The 18,528-nt window shown below is 37.4% G+C and overlaps 2 protein-coding genes across 2 annotated transcripts; one reads left to right on the forward strand and one right to left on the reverse strand.

Moving 5' to 3' along the window:
* The first annotated feature begins 1,367 nt into the window (after positions 1 to 1,367).
* On the forward strand, positions 1,368 to 4,793 carry LOC115991672 (putative disease resistance protein RGA4). The gene is made up of 3 exons (XM_031115506.1): positions 1,368 to 1,896; positions 3,539 to 3,762; positions 4,204 to 4,793. Exons 1-2 carry the CDS (start codon positions 1,579 to 1,581, stop codon positions 3,569 to 3,571), a joined length of 351 nt encoding a protein of 116 aa, XP_030971366.1. The 5' UTR covers positions 1,368 to 1,578; the 3' UTR covers positions 3,572 to 3,762; positions 4,204 to 4,793.
* A 9,481-nt stretch (positions 4,794 to 14,274) lies between these two features.
* On the reverse strand, positions 14,275 to 16,360 carry LOC115990131 (B3 domain-containing protein At4g01580-like). The gene is made up of 4 exons (XM_031113986.1): positions 16,259 to 16,360; positions 15,016 to 15,367; positions 14,792 to 14,919; positions 14,275 to 14,556 (listed from the first exon to the last, which is right to left on the reverse strand). The coding sequence occupies exons 1-4, from the start codon at positions 16,358 to 16,360 to the stop codon at positions 14,275 to 14,277; spliced, it is 864 nt and encodes a 287-aa protein (XP_030969846.1).
* Positions 16,361 to 18,528: the final 2,168 nt, after the last annotated feature.

The raw sequence follows: 18,528 nt of genomic DNA on the forward strand, positions 1-18,528 counted from the left end.
ATACATTATTATGTAAATATTTGTAAGTAAATATTTTTAATTATATAATTAAAATTTTGAAATTATTAATTAATTATTTATTTATGATGTCACTTGTTGGGCTACAGAATCGGAACCATTCCCTTTTTCTAATTCTTTGTTTGGTCCAATTTTTCAAACCATGCAAAAAAACTCTCTGATCGCATTTAAACCGATTGCAAAATATGGTAATTGCATTGCTGATTGTGGTGGAGGTGCAAAAACCAGTGTGATATAGTTTTCAATTCCGTTTTTAAAATATCACAAAAAATCGTATTGCACCTATTAATATATAAGTTTTATTTTATATTTAATATACTAAAATACATATGAAAACCGACCAAACCAAACCGCACCTCATTGCACCACACGATAATTAATCTATTAAGGTGAGGTGCGGTGTGACTTTTGGGCAAATTGCATCAAACAAACCGAGTTTAGCCCTACCTTCAATTATTGTGGTGTTACCTTGTTAGGATTTTTTTTTTTTTTTTTTTTTTTATAAAAAATATCAACATTACCCTTGGTACGGTGGTCACACACATATACACTTAAATTAGGTTAGAGTAGAAATTCTATCTTATATATATATATATATATATATATATAGGCCAAAATAAATATTATTTTTATGTCACATAGATGGCCACGTGTATTGTCACATCAGCATATATTAAAAAATAAAAAACCAACCAAATAAACAAACAAACAAATTAGAAACACAACCAAAAAGTTATAGACCAAATCCATAATTTATCCTAAATTTTTTAAAATGTAGTTTATGTTACTAACATTGTTTAAAATGTGTTTTAATAAATTGAAAACGTAAATTTAACTCGCGTAACAAACTATGTGAAAAAGGCCTTTATTAATTACACGAGTGGATGCCATAAAGCTGAAAGTCTGTTGGAGTATTCGTTAGGAACGTTAGGTATATAAAATACAGAAGGCGATGCCATAAAGCTGAGTAGTCTATTGGAACGTTAGGTATATTAAATACACAAGGGGATGCCATAAAGCTGAGTAGTCTATTGGAGTATTAGTTAGGAACGTTAGCTAACAAAACTCTGATATAAATGCTAAAAAGGAGGACAACAGAAGCCGGTGGAAAAACCACTCTATTTATTAAAGTGGATGCCATAATGCTGAGTGGTCTATAGGAGTGTTGGTTAGGACCGTTAGATGAGTAGTCTATTGGAGTCCCGGTTAGGACCAAAAGGTACCAAAACTCTGAATATATATGCCCTTTTTGTTAATTGAATACAAGTGGATGCCATAATGCCATAAATACAAGTAGTTTATTGGTTAGGTAACAAAACTGTGAATATGGTTGGTTGCTTATACAAGTAATTTATTGGTTAGGACTGTTAAGTAACAAAATTGGCAGTCATTGACCGATTGACGTCGCCAATCGTTATAAAATTCTGAAAGGACAATAGAAGCACAAACACACCTCTGCTACTGCTAGCTATTTCATTTTCTCATTTAGTCCATCAATTGCCATTTCCACTTTCTGTGTCTTGTATTTTCATTTTTCAATCAAAATTTCCACCTTCAAGCATGACTACTATAGTTACTGGCCTCTTGGAAAAGTCGGGTTCACTCCTTGCTGAAGAAGTATGGTCAGAGCTGAAGGAGTTCATGTCTTTTGACAAAGAAGTCCGAAAGCTTGAGAGCACCCTTCGTGCCATCCAGGCGGTGCTCGAGGATGCTGAGAAAAAACAAGTGAGCGATAAAGCTGTGGAACTTTGGTTAGATAAGCTCAAAGAAGCAGCCTACGACGTGGACAATGTGCTGGATGAGCTGGACACTGCAATCATTAAAGCAAAAATTGAGGAGGAAGAAGAAAAAGCTGAAACTACCACTGCTACTGCTAAGGTATGGCCCTGCATTTCCTGCATTTCCTGGCTTTTCACTAAAATTAAGAAGCTTGTCCATCGTCATGGCATTGTTCAGGAGATAAAAAAACTTAATGAAACATTAGATGAGATTGCCAAAGAGAAAGATAGGTACTCGTTTGTGTTTGAGTCTGGGTCGAGTAGTAGCACTAACATTGACATAGGCAAGTGGCCAAAAACTATCTCCGAGGTTGATGTGTCTGATATTATAGGTCGTAAAGAGTATAGTGATGATTTAGTGAGGAACCTGTTGGGTGAGGATAGTAGTGAAAATGAAAGAAACCCCTATGTCATCTCATTAGTAGGCATGGGCGGTATTGGAAAAACTACTCTTGCCCAACTAGCCTACAATGATGATAAGGTGAAGAGTCATTTTGATATAAGAATGTGGGTTTGTGTTTCTGAACCTTTTGATATTTCTAGGGTTGCCAAAGCAATCATTCAAGAGATTAAACGTACTGTCCTAGACAATGATATTAAGGAAACTCTTAAATGTATTCTCCTAGACAATGATATTGAATTGCAAACTCTAGTGATAACTATTAAAGATTTGATTCAGGGAAAGAGGTCTTTTCTTGTCTTAGATGATGTATGGACTGAAGACTACCAAAAGTGGGAGCAATTAAAACTTGCGCTCAACTATGGTGCTCAAGGTAGTAGAATTTTAGTCACCACACGTAGTAAGAGAGTCACGATTATGGTAAATAGTGACCCTACCATTAGTTTGGATGCATTATCTGAGGATGATTGCTGGTTAATATTTAGTAAAATAGCATTTGTTGATAAGGATGAATATCAATGTGGGCAATTAATAAACATTGGAAGAGAACTAGTTAAAAGGTGTAAAGGTTTGCCACTTGCTGCAAAGACTCTAGGAAGTCTTATGCACTACAAGAGAAGTAGTGAAGATTGGAGGAATATTTTAGAGAATAATTTGTGGGAATTAGAAGATGTTAAAAAAGGTCTTTTAGGACCGTTATTATTGAGTTATTATGAACAACCATCAGCAATAAAATCTTGTTTCTTATATTGTGCTCTCTTCCCAAAGGATTATTTGTTTTCTAGAAATGAGTTGATCCACCTATGGATGTCACAAGGATATCTTGGCGTAAAACCAAATATAGAGATGGAAATTGTAGGAGAAGAGTATTTTGAGAGATTAGTCATGCACTCTTTCTTCCAAGATTTTGAGAAAGACAAAAAAAATGATAAGATAATAAGATGCAAAATGCATGACATAGTGCACGACTTTGCCCAATCAATGACAACAAATAATGAATATGTCACAATTGATGGTGACAAAGAGTTGGGGACAAATTGTAGAAGTGCTCACCATTTGAGATTAGAATTAAGGCCAAAATGGGCAAATGCCCTTTTTTCGGAAATTAAACATCTTTGTGCCCTCATTCTGAAACTAAATAGGGAAATGCCCCTCTTTTGTAACTCGATAATCCTAAAATCGAGTTATATGAAATACTCGATACTCCGATAATCGAGTTATATACAGGTTTTTCCCGCACTGCTGGCATTTCTTTTTTTTGAATCTCTACGTAACTCGATTATTTAAAAATCGAGTTAGTTATACTGTTATAAGCCCTGATTTCGTACTGTCTTTGTGTCAGGTGGAGTGTTTCAATGTAACTCGATTCATGTAATATCGAGTTATAAAGTATACTTGATATCCGTAGAGTCGAGTTATTCTCTTATAATTTCTGCACACCTTCTCCCACTCAGTGTGCCTTGCTCTCTGCTCAACTGAGGACGCTTTCTGCTGAACTGAGTTGGAACTCCTCCACGGATCAACAGCGGCTTTCTTCAAACTCAATTGAAATTTGTATCACCTCAGGTAAAAAATTCACATCACAATTTTAGGGCATCACAATTTTATTTGCAATGTTAATTTGATTTGTATTAAATTTTGATTTTTTGGGTTGAATGAATGTGAAGTAAGTACATTGGTGTGATTTTGGTTATTTGTTGTAGTAAACGTTGGTGAGAAGAGAATGAAATAATTTCTTTACTATAGCAACATTTTGTATTGCACATAATCATCATTGGTCAGACATTTACAACAACATTTAGTGTTGAAGACAATGTGTAGACATTACCAACAATGTCTATTGTTTATGGTCAAATGTTGGTGTTAGTGTTAGTATTTCATTTTTAGCATGCAATAGTACACAATTTTATCAATGTCTTTGCTGTGTACCATTCTATGCAGGATTACATTATTTAGCAACAGTTGATACACACTGTTAACTTGATCATTTGGTGTTATTGTATTCAGTGTCAATGTCTGGTTCTGGCAACCCACAACTCTATAGGCCTCATGATGTGTTCACTGCTATGGGTCGTTGTTAGGTATTGGAAGATGAGTTCAGCTATCCAATCAATCCGAATTTGCGAAATAGTGCTTACGTTCACAATACCATGAGACAGGAGTGGGCTTGGTTATTTCGTGAACAACAAATGTTTTATGATGAGTTGGTTGGTTTGAAGTTGCCAGTGCCTCGGCGACTCGCATCACAAATGCCCAGAGACAGCATCGACGAACTTCGTAAAGCATTGAACCGCATAAGAGAAGAAAATAATCGAATGAAGATACGTCTTAATCGATATCGGACCCAAGTCGAGATTCGAGAGTCAGTGCAGGAAGGGTGGTACGAGCATGCACAGTTCATGCAATCACTTCTTGCTGATCCCATTTATCAGTCAGACGTGGAGATGTCAGATGAAGAGTAATCGTGTCGTGTCGTGGTGTAATTAGATTTTGTTGGAGAACTATTTTGCTTAACTATGTGTTATATGTATGGTTGCATTTGTACTATGTAAACCTTATTATTGATTATGAGAAGCATGCACGTTATTCGTAATGTAGATTATTCTCACATAAGTCATAAAAGTCAAATATTCTCACACATGATGTTTTTCAATAAGCACGTACGACATAACACAGAAAACATAAAATAACTTACACTAACATTATTAACTTAACCATAGACATAACACACACAGTGGCATTCATTCTGATAGGTAGTCCTCGTAGTTGAGGACATTGTTACGTTCTGCCGGAGTGAGTTGCCTGTTTGTTGCAACGGCTTGCTCCTCCGCCAATTGTAGCATATGATACCTGGACCTACGAAGTATCATAAGATTGTTCTCTTTTTTTATTTTCGTCACTGCACGCTCATATTGGTGCATGTTTTGTCGTGGCAGTGTGAGCGAGCTACGCTCGACAAGAGGCGCTCTGATTTGCAGGAGATCATTGTGCAGAGCGTTGGACTCGTTCACGCGAAAGTCCCACTCCTGTTGCAATCCGGCATAGTATTCCCTCTCGTCAGAATCTCTTTGCGTTCTATAGTTATTTGGAAAACGAGGTAGCATCCAATTACGCATTGACATTGGAAAATGTGAGTTTAGATCGGTATGTGTAGAAGTTTTGCAAGGGTAGATGTATGTAAATGGGACTTCGGTATGTGTAGATGTTTTGCAAGGGTAGATGTAAATGGGACTTTATATAGGGGTTTTGCAAGGGCAAGTATTCAGGTGGATGTGACTATAAGTATTCACGTGAATAAAGATGATATGAGTTGACAGTATATTGTTCAGTGGTGTCTGTTGGTGCATGTGATTCGTTGAGGTAGCTGTTTCATATGGCTATAGCTTGTGCTACAGTAGCGGGCTGGTGATGTGTACTGCAAAAGAGGTTGCGTATTTATTCACGTGAAGACTATTCAACATTGATGTGCTTCATCTGACATGATTTGACGAGACAATGTTGAGCCCATGTTAAATGTATCATAAACTTCTCAGGGATGCTATAGGTACATCCTTTAAAAATGCTGCATTGCAAAAGGATGCATAGCTGTGTATTGACGTGCGTGTAGGTGATATGACTGGATAGGGTTCAACAGTGCAAAGCTATTGAGCAGCACTACGAACATCAATGTAGCAATAGGACCAATAACACTCGAAATTGATGCACAAAATTTTCTGCGTTGCTATGTGTATTGACGTGAGTGTGGATGGGTACTTCTGGTCAGGGTTCAACAATACTGAGCTATCCACCGTAGCTACAGTCATTGCTCCCTATGGTGGAATTTGGCAAGTGTGATTGAAGAAAGCTGATAACAACATTAGGTTTTGTAATGGTTGGCAGGATTTCGCTGAATACCATTCTATCTGTTATGGTTATTTTTTAGTCTTCAGATATGAAGGAAATTCAAGCTTCCATATTGTTATATTTTATAAGACTGCCATTGAGATTCAATATCCACGTAGGAAGAATTGTAAATTGGAAGATCATCAGGTAAAAATATCAAAAACTTAGATGAAGATGATACAAACATTTCTTCCTTAATGTACAAACCCATAAAACATGAAGTCAGAGAAAAGTTTGTTCTTAAAAAATTACCGATTATGTCCAGAGGAAGAGAGAGAGAGCAATCCAAGCAGGCAAAAAATTGAAGCCTAAAAATCCTTCTTTCATGGGTATCTCGTGGGCACATAATATGGTGAGCCTTTATACATAATGTGATTATGATGTTCTCTTAAATATGGCTTGGAAACATATATGGGAAGCAAGTATATTATTGGGAAGCAATTTGTCACACATCAATGTCTTGTGCTATTACCCTCCATCAAAACATATTAAGCAATGAGATTCGGGGAAGGCTGGGTTGCATTTTCGAAAGACAATAATTTAGAAAAAAGGAGATGTCACTGCCAATGAGGTGATGAAAGGACTCCTGTTGTGATTAGTGTCTCAATATTTCACTTGGTTGACCATCAGAGTTTGGACAAGGATAACTTGTTTAAAATTTAAACTAGTGATGTTTATGCTTATATTTAATTAGGGACTTTGATCACTACTATGGTTTATTTCTGATGGATGTGGTTTTAAGACTTTTCTCTTACCAGTTTGGTATGTCTTGTTCAAAACTATTCAGAATTCCTGTGCTTCATCTGACATGACTTGTTGAGACAATACTGAGCTGTGTTCAATGTATCATGAACTTTTCAGCCATGCTCTGCATCCTTGAAAACGGTGCATTGCAAAAGAAGGCATATCTGTGTATTGACTGGACAGGGTTGAACAGTGCGAAGCTGTTAAGCAGCACATGTAGCACTACGAACAACATCTGTGTACCAATGGTGGACAGCTCACACCCAAAATTGATGCATAGCCAATTCAGGGATGCTCTGCCTCTTCGAAAACGGTGCATTGCAAAGGGTTGCACATATGTGTATTCACGTGAGTGGGGATGGGTACGTGTGGTCAGGGTTCAATAGTTTCGAGATGTTGAGTATCACATGCAGAACTACATCAATCAAGTGTAGCAATGATGGACAGCTTACCCCCAAAAATTTGCTTACACTTTTGAAGGGTCCTCTGCATCCTTGAAAATAGTGCATTGCAAAATGTTGCATATCTGTTTATTCACGTGAGCATGGATGATATGACTGGACAGGGTTCAATAGTGTCGAGTTGTTGAGCAGCACATGCAGAACTGCGAACATGACTTCGCCGAACAGTGCCGAGCTGTGTTAGCCTTTTCCAACCTCACTTGCCAAATGCTAGTATTACGAGCAGTGAGTGTAGCAACAATAGAGAGTTTTATCCCCTTGTTTCCGTACAAACTTTTCAGGGAGTCTTTGCAGGTAGAAAATGTAGTTACATTTTCTCAACGTCAATGTAAAATTACATGAAGAAAACTATGCTTCCAAGTTTTACATCAATGGCTTCCGATCATCACAATTGCAATATTAGGGAGCTTCCAAGCAATGCTACAACAAACCAATAACTTGAATGAAACATTTGAAAGGCTGATCAGGCTTTTAGGCCTTTACCCTATTTTTAAGCAAACCAAATATCGTTGTGAGAGTGTTGGGTGAGCCATATGGATTTTCAGTGAGTGAGTGGTTAGTCTGGTTTGGACGAGTCTTTATGTAATGTATCTATATAAAGTAGGACACTATTACAACTAAGATACACAGATACGTGCATATTATATCGTGACTCAAACAACTCATATAAAAGAATTATTCGTATTATTGAATCATATGCGCGGTTGGTCTATGTGGTTTGGATCAGTCTGTATGTATTGAATCTATTAAATTTTCCTACAAGTAATGTGCAATAAATATAATTTGGAGGCATTTCACTTCCTAAGGTTTTCCCTACATTACAAAGCAAAGGACATTGTTCGTCCATGACCCACATTACTTGAATGTAGCAACAAAGAACACGTATGAAAAAAATGAGAAAGTGATTTCACATAAACTTAGCCAAAAGTAATAAACAGTTAATCTTTAGAGTTGCAAAAGTTGAACATACATAATCATCATTTGTCACACATTAACAATAACATCATGTATTGCACATAATGTGTAGACATTAACAACAACGTCTAATGTTCGTAGGTAGAAATTTTTGGAAATCATCATTGCTTGAATCTGAGAAGTCTGAAATATCTGTTTCATCATCTAACGCAGTAATTTCATTAATAGACTTCATGGCTCGCTCTTGCGCCTTCCCCTTTAGATGCTTCCTAGCTTTTTGGATTGCGTGAAAACGGTCTAGTCGCCTTTGCATTTGATTGTTCTCTTGTTCAAGACGAGCAAGTATGTTGGCAGGTTCATCTCTAGGTAACTCGGCAGAGCGTGCCTTAGGAACTCGTAACCCGTGCCATCGACAATACACCTCTAACTCACACCTCTTCTCGTATAGGGTTGACCATGGTGGTTCTGCTATAGTGAACTCTATTGCGGTGGTATCTGTACTTAGTTTTGTAGGTTTGCCGACCATGATGTGTCCGACGCTTCCAAGACTCTCATACGTGTATATTGGCATATTAACGAAATCTCTCTTCTTTCCAACCCATTTTCCTCCATAGTGGTCTGTGTATGTATGTAGTTGTTGATCTGTTGGAACTTGTGATGATGCATTTGTTGAAGTAGGTCCAAACTTGTTTCGCATTGTACGATTTGATGTTGAGGCATTGCGACTCATAGCTTAATCAATCTACGAAGTTAGCGGGGTAGAAAGTTAACATTATATCACTGGTGCATTTATAACCTCATTTCACGGTCCAGGCATTACAGTTTCACTTATTAGGGCCTGTCATGTCAAACCCTTCCGGAAAAACGCTATATGAACAGGATTTTAAATGTTCCTAATGTCACATCAAAGGTGGGCAGTAGTTGCAACAGTAGATGTAAATGAGACATCTGTGCATCCAATTTCACAATTCTGTATTCACGTGAGTGTGGGTGTGAAACAGTGTCGACCTGGGTATCCACATCGTGTAGAGCACCGAACATGACTTGACTAAGCAGCAGCGTCTGTTGGCGCATGTGCTGCGATTGAAGGAGTTTGATATGACTACAGTTGGTGCTACAGAAGCAGGCTGGTGACGTGTGTTTAGAGTTGGAACTTGGTCACCTTCAAACTTCGCTATATTAATTGTGTTTTGTCTTTCACCAGCAAGTTCGCAATATTAATTTATTAATTATGTTTGGTCTTTCACAAAATAAATTATGAAGATCACAGTGTTTTCTGTGATTTGGTCATTTTGAATGTCTGTAAACATCATGGTGTGTAAATATGACGGTGTTCATTATCTTTGGTCATTAAACATTTACAGGTTAAAAGCATCACTTTGGTCTCAGAACCATCACTCTTACAAATTACGTAGCGCCATAGGCTGAAACACTGAAATTTCTCTTGTAATCGTAGCCAATTGATGTGAGACTGCATTTGAGGGAATACCTACTTACTCGACTATTCGATCAAACATCGTGGTCAAAGACTTGTTGGTTTGAAGCGAGGCCCAATTTGGTCTGAATACCACATCTGTTATACCGTAGATGTTGGTGGTGGCTTGAGCTCCTGGTTATATCTGTTTAATTGTGGACTTTACCTTTACAAAATCTTAAACATCAGGGTGTTTATTATCGTTGGTCATTTTCAAGGATGGTAGTCAAAACGCTCTTCCCATAATTCGTGACTGTTGGTTAGAAGAGATTGCACATAGGTAAAACCATGTTCAACCCTGAAACTAAGCTCTCAAACAAACGCGTGCCATAATAATTTACAGGTTGAAAGCACCATTTTGCTCTTAGAACTTTGATGTTAGTGGCTTGAGGTCACTGTTATATCTGTTTAATCGTGTTTGGTCCTTCACAACATACTTAAACTTCACGATGTTTATTATCTTCAGCTCACTGTTATCTAATATATTATGTAAGGGGCCATCACTTCAGGTTTGGATTCCTCATATTTGATTAAAAAAAATCCGTTAGACCTAATGCTAGAGTGAATGAGGTCATGCGAAGTGTCGCTTTTATCTTTTTCGACGAGTCTGCACTGCAAGGTTTCATCAATAAATTATCTAATGAAAATATGATGCATGAGGAATAGTCCAGGCGAGTATCAAATTCAGAATAATATAATTGCTGATTTAAGATCGACAAAAATATCCAATTAGTGGAAAATACATGTAAGCTCAGCAAAACCTCCAATAAAAATAGTTGCCTGAAGTCAAGATATAGCTTCAGCCATTGTTCCAAGGAAAATCTCCTAGGTGGTTCATCGTTAATATCAAAACCTGTAAACGAATTGTGCTTTCACAAAACCTTCGATTTGTATTAATAATTACTATAATCTAAAAACACGTGAGCGTCGTACAGAATTATGAAATAAATGTTATTTACACACAGACTTGGATCTACTTGATATTATATAGAATCACATAATAACATAAAAAATTCTTAGACCATTACATCCATTTCAATAATACTAATGATAGTAACGATGGGCATGAAACTAACCATCATATTAATATATGAAATTACTTTCAACGGATACCATGTTCTTCAAATTGCCACTAAAATAAAAAAATATAGAACTGTCATACAATTCTCCAAATATGTTATAGCAACCACGAACTGAAAATCGTCCCCCCCTTGGGTACAATACCCAATGGGAATCATCAAGAGTCAGATGGTGTAGAAGGTGGAACAGGACGTCTATAGTGAGCTAAGTCTGCTCGTATAGCTCCAACCTCGGCAAGAAGACCATGTAGAAGCTGACCATGGGCTGCCTGAGTCGTCATAATGGTCTCCATCATAGCATGAAGAGAGGGAGGAAGAGGGCATGCATGTGCTGCATCAACAGTGTCAACATCTATCTCATCATCACCATCCTCGGCAACAACAGATGTGGGATCCCCATGCATGTCCTCATCTTGAACATCTCCAGTAGTAGACCGTACTCGTGGTCTGTTGGATGGACCAACACTGAGGTCGACAACCTTCTTTTGGGCAGTTCGCTGTTTCAGAAATTTGGCTCCTATAGGGGCTTGGATGTGAACCAACTCGTGGGAAGGAAAGTTCTTTAATCCTAAATATTTGAGGACCCTATGGATGAGAACTGGGAAAAACAAAGCATGCCTCTTATACTTGCTCCTACGCACCTTGACAATGGTTTCGATGAAAAGGGAAGGAAAACAAATGGAACTATTGGTGACAAGGGCGTAAAGCAAGATACACCTGTCTACAGGGATTGTATGGATATGAGAGATAGGGAAAATGTTGTGACAAGCTATCCTAAAGAAGATATAATTAAGCTCAGTCAACTCACTTGAGCTAATACTTCGGCCAGAATCCCGATTGTTTGATTGTCCACAAAGAACATCCATAACATCATCAATACGAGGAGAAATAGAGTTTGGATAAGTAGGTGTACAAATTATAGGTACATCAAGGGCTTTAGATATGTGCTCCCTAGTTATTGTAAACGGTACACCACGTATGGACGATGTCACCTTGTGACCACCAAGATCCTCATGCACCGATAGATTTGAATAGAATTCTCTAATCAAGTCAGCTGGAGGGGGTTGTATGTTTGTACATAGGGATAGCCAATGCCTAGACTATAGATTCTCACGAACAAAAGGATGCAGTTCCTGTAAATTGATTTTCCTTTCTCCCCAAATACGCCTACGCTTAATCAAGGTTTCAAAGGTTTGCTCATTTTCTGGCGTGAGGAACCTTAATTGATCAAACACCACTTCAGGTTCGGATGCAGCTTTGCATTTTCCCCTCTTAGTCCTCTTCGGACCCATAACTAATCGATGGTCAGTAGTGCAAACACGATCAGCTCACACAAAAACAGAACCAAAATGAAGTTTGAAGCAGAGAACAAAAATTGAAGAGTAACCAGCTACCATGTGTAGAAAATCATGCACACAATATACTGTCTACAGCAGTTTACAACAACACAATGAAAAAACAATATTCTTATTCACGGGTTGTTTAGTTGGTGCAATAATTGTAATGCATTTTGGTCCGAGTCAATAATTTGAAGTTAGAGACCTAGAGTATATAACAGAAGTCTTATCATATAGGAAACATACAAGTGGATTTAGGAACTGACATATATCATACCATTGTAGCTACATGTAGTAATTTTCACCAGCTTCTACAAAAAACAGAAAATAAATTGCACAATGTACAGTTCAGACATACAACCAGCATATATCTATACCACACACATATGGAGCCACTGGCAAGTTCATTTTGTGGAAGGAAGACAACCTATGACATAGGCAACCTTACTAACAACAATGCATTTGACTAGGCAAACACCCAATTTCATCACAATCTTCATAGACATAGACATAGAAGTGTGAAGCATCAAAATGCAAAATTTGAGAATAATGCACCAACAATGTGTAATTTCAAAGACAGCAACCGTTAAAAGAGTCTTACTATGTAAAATCCTCGACGAATTTGCGCGGGAAATTGTGGGTTTTAGCCGGATGAAGCGAGAGCAATCGAAGATGTAATTTCGGACAGCTGCAAGTTCTGCAGAACTGGGGAAGACTTAATAAAAATGGGTAATAGAATGTAATGTCCATATAACTCGATTTTCAGTAAATCGAGTTACATGCAATCAAATTTTCAGCACAAGGGCTTACACATAAACCGACTCTCCGTAAATCGAGTTATGTGTAGCACAAATAACAAGAATCCAATTAATGTTGGAACGGCTTTCTCATAACTCGATGTTACAGAAAACGAGTTAATTTCAAATAACTCGATTATACATAACTCGAGTTATTTTTCTGGGCCCCCAGATATTTGGACTGGTCCAGATGCAGTCCAAGACGAATCGAAGTTTAAAGGTAGGCCTGCCACAATACTCGATTCCACTTAAATCGAGTTCTGTGCAGTGGACACTCACAAGAATTCAAATTCCTCGAGATTTGGAAAATCGAGTTACGTTGTATACATGCACCCACCCAGCCCATATATTTGGACTGGTCCAGATGCTTTTGCAACACTATTGTTATTTATTTTCCCCTTATATTCATCCTTGCTTTTGCAACACTATTGTTCTTTTGAAGGACTACTGCAACAAAAAAAAAAAATATCATCCATTTTGTGTAGATTTGATTTTAATATAATTTAATTATCTTATCCAGAAGCATGAGTATGCTCTCTCGAATTTTAATGTTTTTGTACATGCAGGGAGCTTGGCATTGGAATAGTTCCATACAGTCCTCTTGTTCGTGGTTTTTTAGCTGGCAAAGGAGCCGTGGAAAATTTGGTTGCAAATAGCGTATTGGTACATATTTCACCAGTATTTTGTGTTATTCATTTGTAAGATACAAAGATTTTTCAGGAAACAATGATATTTTTCTTTGAGCAACGATTCATCAAGTTCATTGAAGAAAACAGTACCTATTTTAGTCCTTGCAGTTTACAAGAAGTTCCAACTTCATCTATAACATTTGAAAAATTGCTACCAAGTGAAATTTTGAAAATTTAGCTATCAAGCTTTTCAATTTGCCACATTATATTGATTGACACAATTGATGGATTAACTTCTCACTTATTTTTTAAACATCTAAATTTGCAAACATCAAAAATAATGACTAACCTATGTTGCACATGGTGTTATTGTATTAAAGTGTTACAATATATACAAAACATACAACAATGTCATCTAAAAAGAACAAAATCCTATAGCAATAACAATGTTGACCCCCCTAAAATAAAATCCAAGAGTCGCCATTCAATGTAATATAATTGAATGACATGCAAAAAGGCCAAAATCCAAACAAAAGCGCAGAAAAAAAATACAGCATCACATTCATTTTAAAATACATATGAAAGTTCATCATAGTAATTAAAACTTTTCCAAGAGTGAAACTCTAAACATCACAAAAGTACCCAATCAATAAAGTTGCAAACTGGGATGAACAAAATAGGGATGAATAGTAAAGTTGCAAAGTAAACACACTCTGAACATCACATAATATTATCATCACTTTGCATCCACCCTAACCACTTAGTCTTGGCACTTGAAAATGTGGACGTTGAACAGAACACCGTCCCTCATAATCAGCTCAAATACGCAAACATCTCCTACTTGCAAACTATTTTCCCTCACAAATGCAGTCCAACCAGCTGATACGACACATGATGAACCCCCACGTCGTTCATAAATGTATAGCTTCACAGGCCATAATCGGTCCACAATCTGGAGCTTGACAGGGAGTATACTTGCTTTGGTGTAGTCCTTGGTAAACCCGTCTCTTGGTAAGTAGTTGATAATGTCTTGGGGTAAACTCTGTACAAGGAACAATAATATATATTTAACAAATATATTCCAGCAACAAGTATCTATTTGATCTACATCTTTTCACCTAAAAACACAAATAAGAAAAAATAATTCCAAACAAAATGTCCAGCCACAAGTATCTAGTGTGACAATCTTTCTAATTGATCTATGAAAAATGATAGTTAATGGGAGTTGCATTTCTAAATTACAAAAATATTCCATTTTAGTGAAGCTAAAAGCTTACCGCACGATCCTTGCCATTAACGTAGGATGGACGCATGATAACAGTGAAAAGAGGATTTTCTGATTTAAAAGCATTGGCTATAACAAGATTTTTAGCTACACCACCGTCTTTCTTAGGATGGGCTGATCCTGAAAGAAGTTGAAAATAGAAGTCATGCACATAAAATTAATAGAGCAGAAGCTAAACAAATCAACCACTTGCTTACAAAAGTGTAACATTCAAACCTGAACCCTCTCCCCTATAAAAGTGTTTGATGATTTCAACAGAGCTGTCATCACTCTCATCATCTTCGATCCTATGAACTTGGAGTTCGCCGTCTAAAGTATAGTCTATTTCTATTGCAGTGGCATCAAATATGAGTACATGAAACTGTGAATTTCCTTCATATTTGAAAACCAGCAAGTGGCCCACGGCTACACCATGAGAGCTTGCAAATTTGGACCAACCATTTTGAAACCAAACCCCCCCAGCATGTTGTGTCAACTTGACTTTCCATTTTCTACCATTTGGAATAGTGAGAAAGGCCATATCTGACAGGTCCACTCCAAATTTCTGCACGAACTTATCTGGAATCCGCTGTAAAAAGAATCTCCATAACATAAATGCAGGCTAGGGAAAAATAAACACATGCAATCAATCCTTATACACAATGCTAGAAAATAAAAGTTTGAATGATGGCAGAATACTTCTTAGTTACAGCCCCCCACCCCCACACAAAAAAGAAAAGAAAATCAAACAAAATAAAATGTAATCCAGCCCAGTTATATTTAATAGCTATAACAGTAACAAATCTTATGAATTTTGAAACCAAATTATACAACCTAATCTTATAACCAAAATAACCATCAACAGCTGTCAACATTTTACATTTCTCTGTTGTTGTTGAAATGTAAAAAATTTTGGGGAAATGTTGTATTTTGATAATGTGTCTGTGATTTGGTTTTGGGGTGTTGGGGAAACATTGAAGATGACCCACTTTTGTTTATGGGCAGGATTTGGATTTAGACGTACTAATTTTTGCCACTTAGCCACTTCATAAGTTTGTGAACTCTAAAAAACAAATGATAAAAAGAGTGAACGATTTCTGTATCCTAGTTTGATCCCAGGACACAGTTTCACAGTTTAAATGGAGTTATACATATGTGGTGACCCTATAAGCCCAATCACATTTTCAAGAAAATGCCATCAGCATGTGCTCTGTATTTATTTTTCCTCAGTCTCTACCATGCGCTTATCCCTGTTTCATTTTTTGTTCATATAAAAGTGTACGATGCAAAAGTACTCTGTTATGTGACTGTGTTCTTCTTAAAGTGTAACCTACGTATTGCAAAATGAAAGTTTTTCTGACTACATGTAACAAATGTACATTTTTTCAAGAATCACAAATAAAGAAGATGAAGTGTACGAAGCGTATAATTAGCATATGATTTTCAGAGGAATCTAGTTTATAAATTTGAGCATACTTACAAGCTTTCCTTCTTGAACAGCATTCGGCAGAATAATCTTGAAAAAGTGTGGGGACCGATCAGCAGGACCATCGTCGTTGTCTCTCCGCCATTGAGATGCCATTTTTCTGGTTCTCCAAACTTTCGCTGAGAAGAAGTTGAACAGTTGCTGCTTCGTACGTTTGAGCACTAAATAGTGGGTTGGTCATACACATAACCCGATTATTAATAAATCGAGTTATGTGTACTGGGACTAAAAGGAGTCCATGTTGTGCGCAGTATCTCAGAGGAATCCATGTTGTGCGTGGTGGTTTGTAAGGAACTCCATTTCAAGTAACTCGATATCCTGAACATCAAGTTAAAGTATAATTACTCGATACTACAGAAATCGAGTTTAATTGGACTGGTCCCGAGGCAGTCCAAGAGGAATCTAACTGTAGATGTGTCCTCAACGTATCTCGACGTTACAGATCTCGAGTTTTCTCCACATAACTCGGTAATACGTAACCCGAGTTACGGTGACCAGGCTTCCCGACCCAGCCCAGATAATTGGACTGGCCCAGAGGCAGTCCAAGAGGAATCTAAGTGTAGAGAACTTATTTGCAACATATCTCGATGCTTAAAATATCGAGTTATTTTGAACATAACTCGGTAATAAATTAATCGAGTTACGTTGACTGGCTTCCCGACCCAGCCCAGATAATTGGACTGGCCCAGAGGCAGTCCAAGAGGAATCTAAGTGTAGAGATGTTATTTGCAACGTATCTCGATGCTAAAAATATCGAGTTATTTTGAACATAACTCGGTAATGCCTTAATCGAGTTACGTTGACCGGCTTCCCGAACCAGCCCAGGTATTTGGACTGGTCCAGAGGCAGTCCAAGAGGAATCTAAGTGTAGAGAACATTATCAACGTATCTCGATACTAAAGACATCGAGTTCTTTTGAACATAACTCGGTAATAGCTTAATCGAGTAATACCTGGACTGGCTTCCCGACCCAGCCCACATAATTGGACTGGCCCAGAGGCAGTCCAAGAGGAATCTAAGTGTAGAGATCTTATTTGCAACGTATCTCGATGCTAAAAATATCGAGTTATTTTGAATATAACTCGGTAATAATTTAATCGAGTTACGTTGACTGGCTTCCCGAACCAGCCCAGGTATTTGGACTGGTCCAGAGGCAGTCCAAGAGGAATCTAAGTGTGCACAATGGTCTTCAACGTATCTCGATTCTGTAGATATCGAGTTATTTTCAACATAACTCGGTAATAACTTAATCGAGTAATACCTGGACTGCCTTCCCGACCCAGCCCAGTTATTTGGACTGGTCCAGAGGCAGTCCAAGAGGAATCTAAGGGTGCACAATGGTCTTCAACGTAACTCGGTACCCTATAAATCGAGTTATGTTGAACGTAACTCGGATCTAGAGAAATCGAGTAACCCAGATACTTGACAATTGAATATGGATACAGTCGTAGGGGATGGAAAATGGACTGCTACGTAACTCGTTATCTAGAAAATCGAGTTTCATTTAGTATAACCTTTCTTCTTGTAGTTTTGCTTTCGACTTCCACTGTTCACACCCATTCAGTATCATGCTTATTCATAGTAAAAGTGGACCTGCTGACAACCATGCTGTGAACAACAAGTCATCCATACAAATCATAACCAACCACATCCATCAGTAACATTCCCCCATTTGCATTACGCGAATAGAAAAATCATCCATATATACAAGCTTATTTGTAAGTAAAGACATACTATGCATTTAAATCAGTTGATGTACAAAAATAAAAAGTTCCATTTCTGCATTTTAAACATTCTTCACAATTGTAAGTTGAAACTTGGACAGCATCTGCCAACAATGGTTTTAGGCAAACATGGAGTCATAGCATTTGAGTGACACCTTCTTTTTGTTCTTTTCAGAAGTTGCCTCCTTTCTGAGGAGTAGCCAACACAGAAATTAGTATACAACCCATGGTAATTAATAAATTGAATTGACAAATATAGAAGAGCATTCAGGCTTGCCTGCTTAAATGAGGAGCATCTACAGTTACACCTTGGCAACAATTACAAATCTGCAGCAAAACATATACAGTTAGGGAAATAGAGACCTCATGAATACTAGAATATGTACACGACAAACAATAAGATTGAAAGAACACCAAAACTGGGACAAAAGAGTTGGAATGGTAATATGTAGGAGTTAAGACTAACTGCAACTACTTGAAGAAGTAATCACAAGATTGCCCAAAGTGGAGCTACATTTGATACAATGGTATTACTATCAT

Source organism: Quercus lobata, chromosome 5 (genome assembly GCF_001633185.2).
Source record: "Quercus lobata isolate SW786 chromosome 5, ValleyOak3.0 Primary Assembly, whole genome shotgun sequence".
Taxonomy (NCBI): domain Eukaryota; kingdom Viridiplantae; phylum Streptophyta; class Magnoliopsida; order Fagales; family Fagaceae; genus Quercus; species Quercus lobata.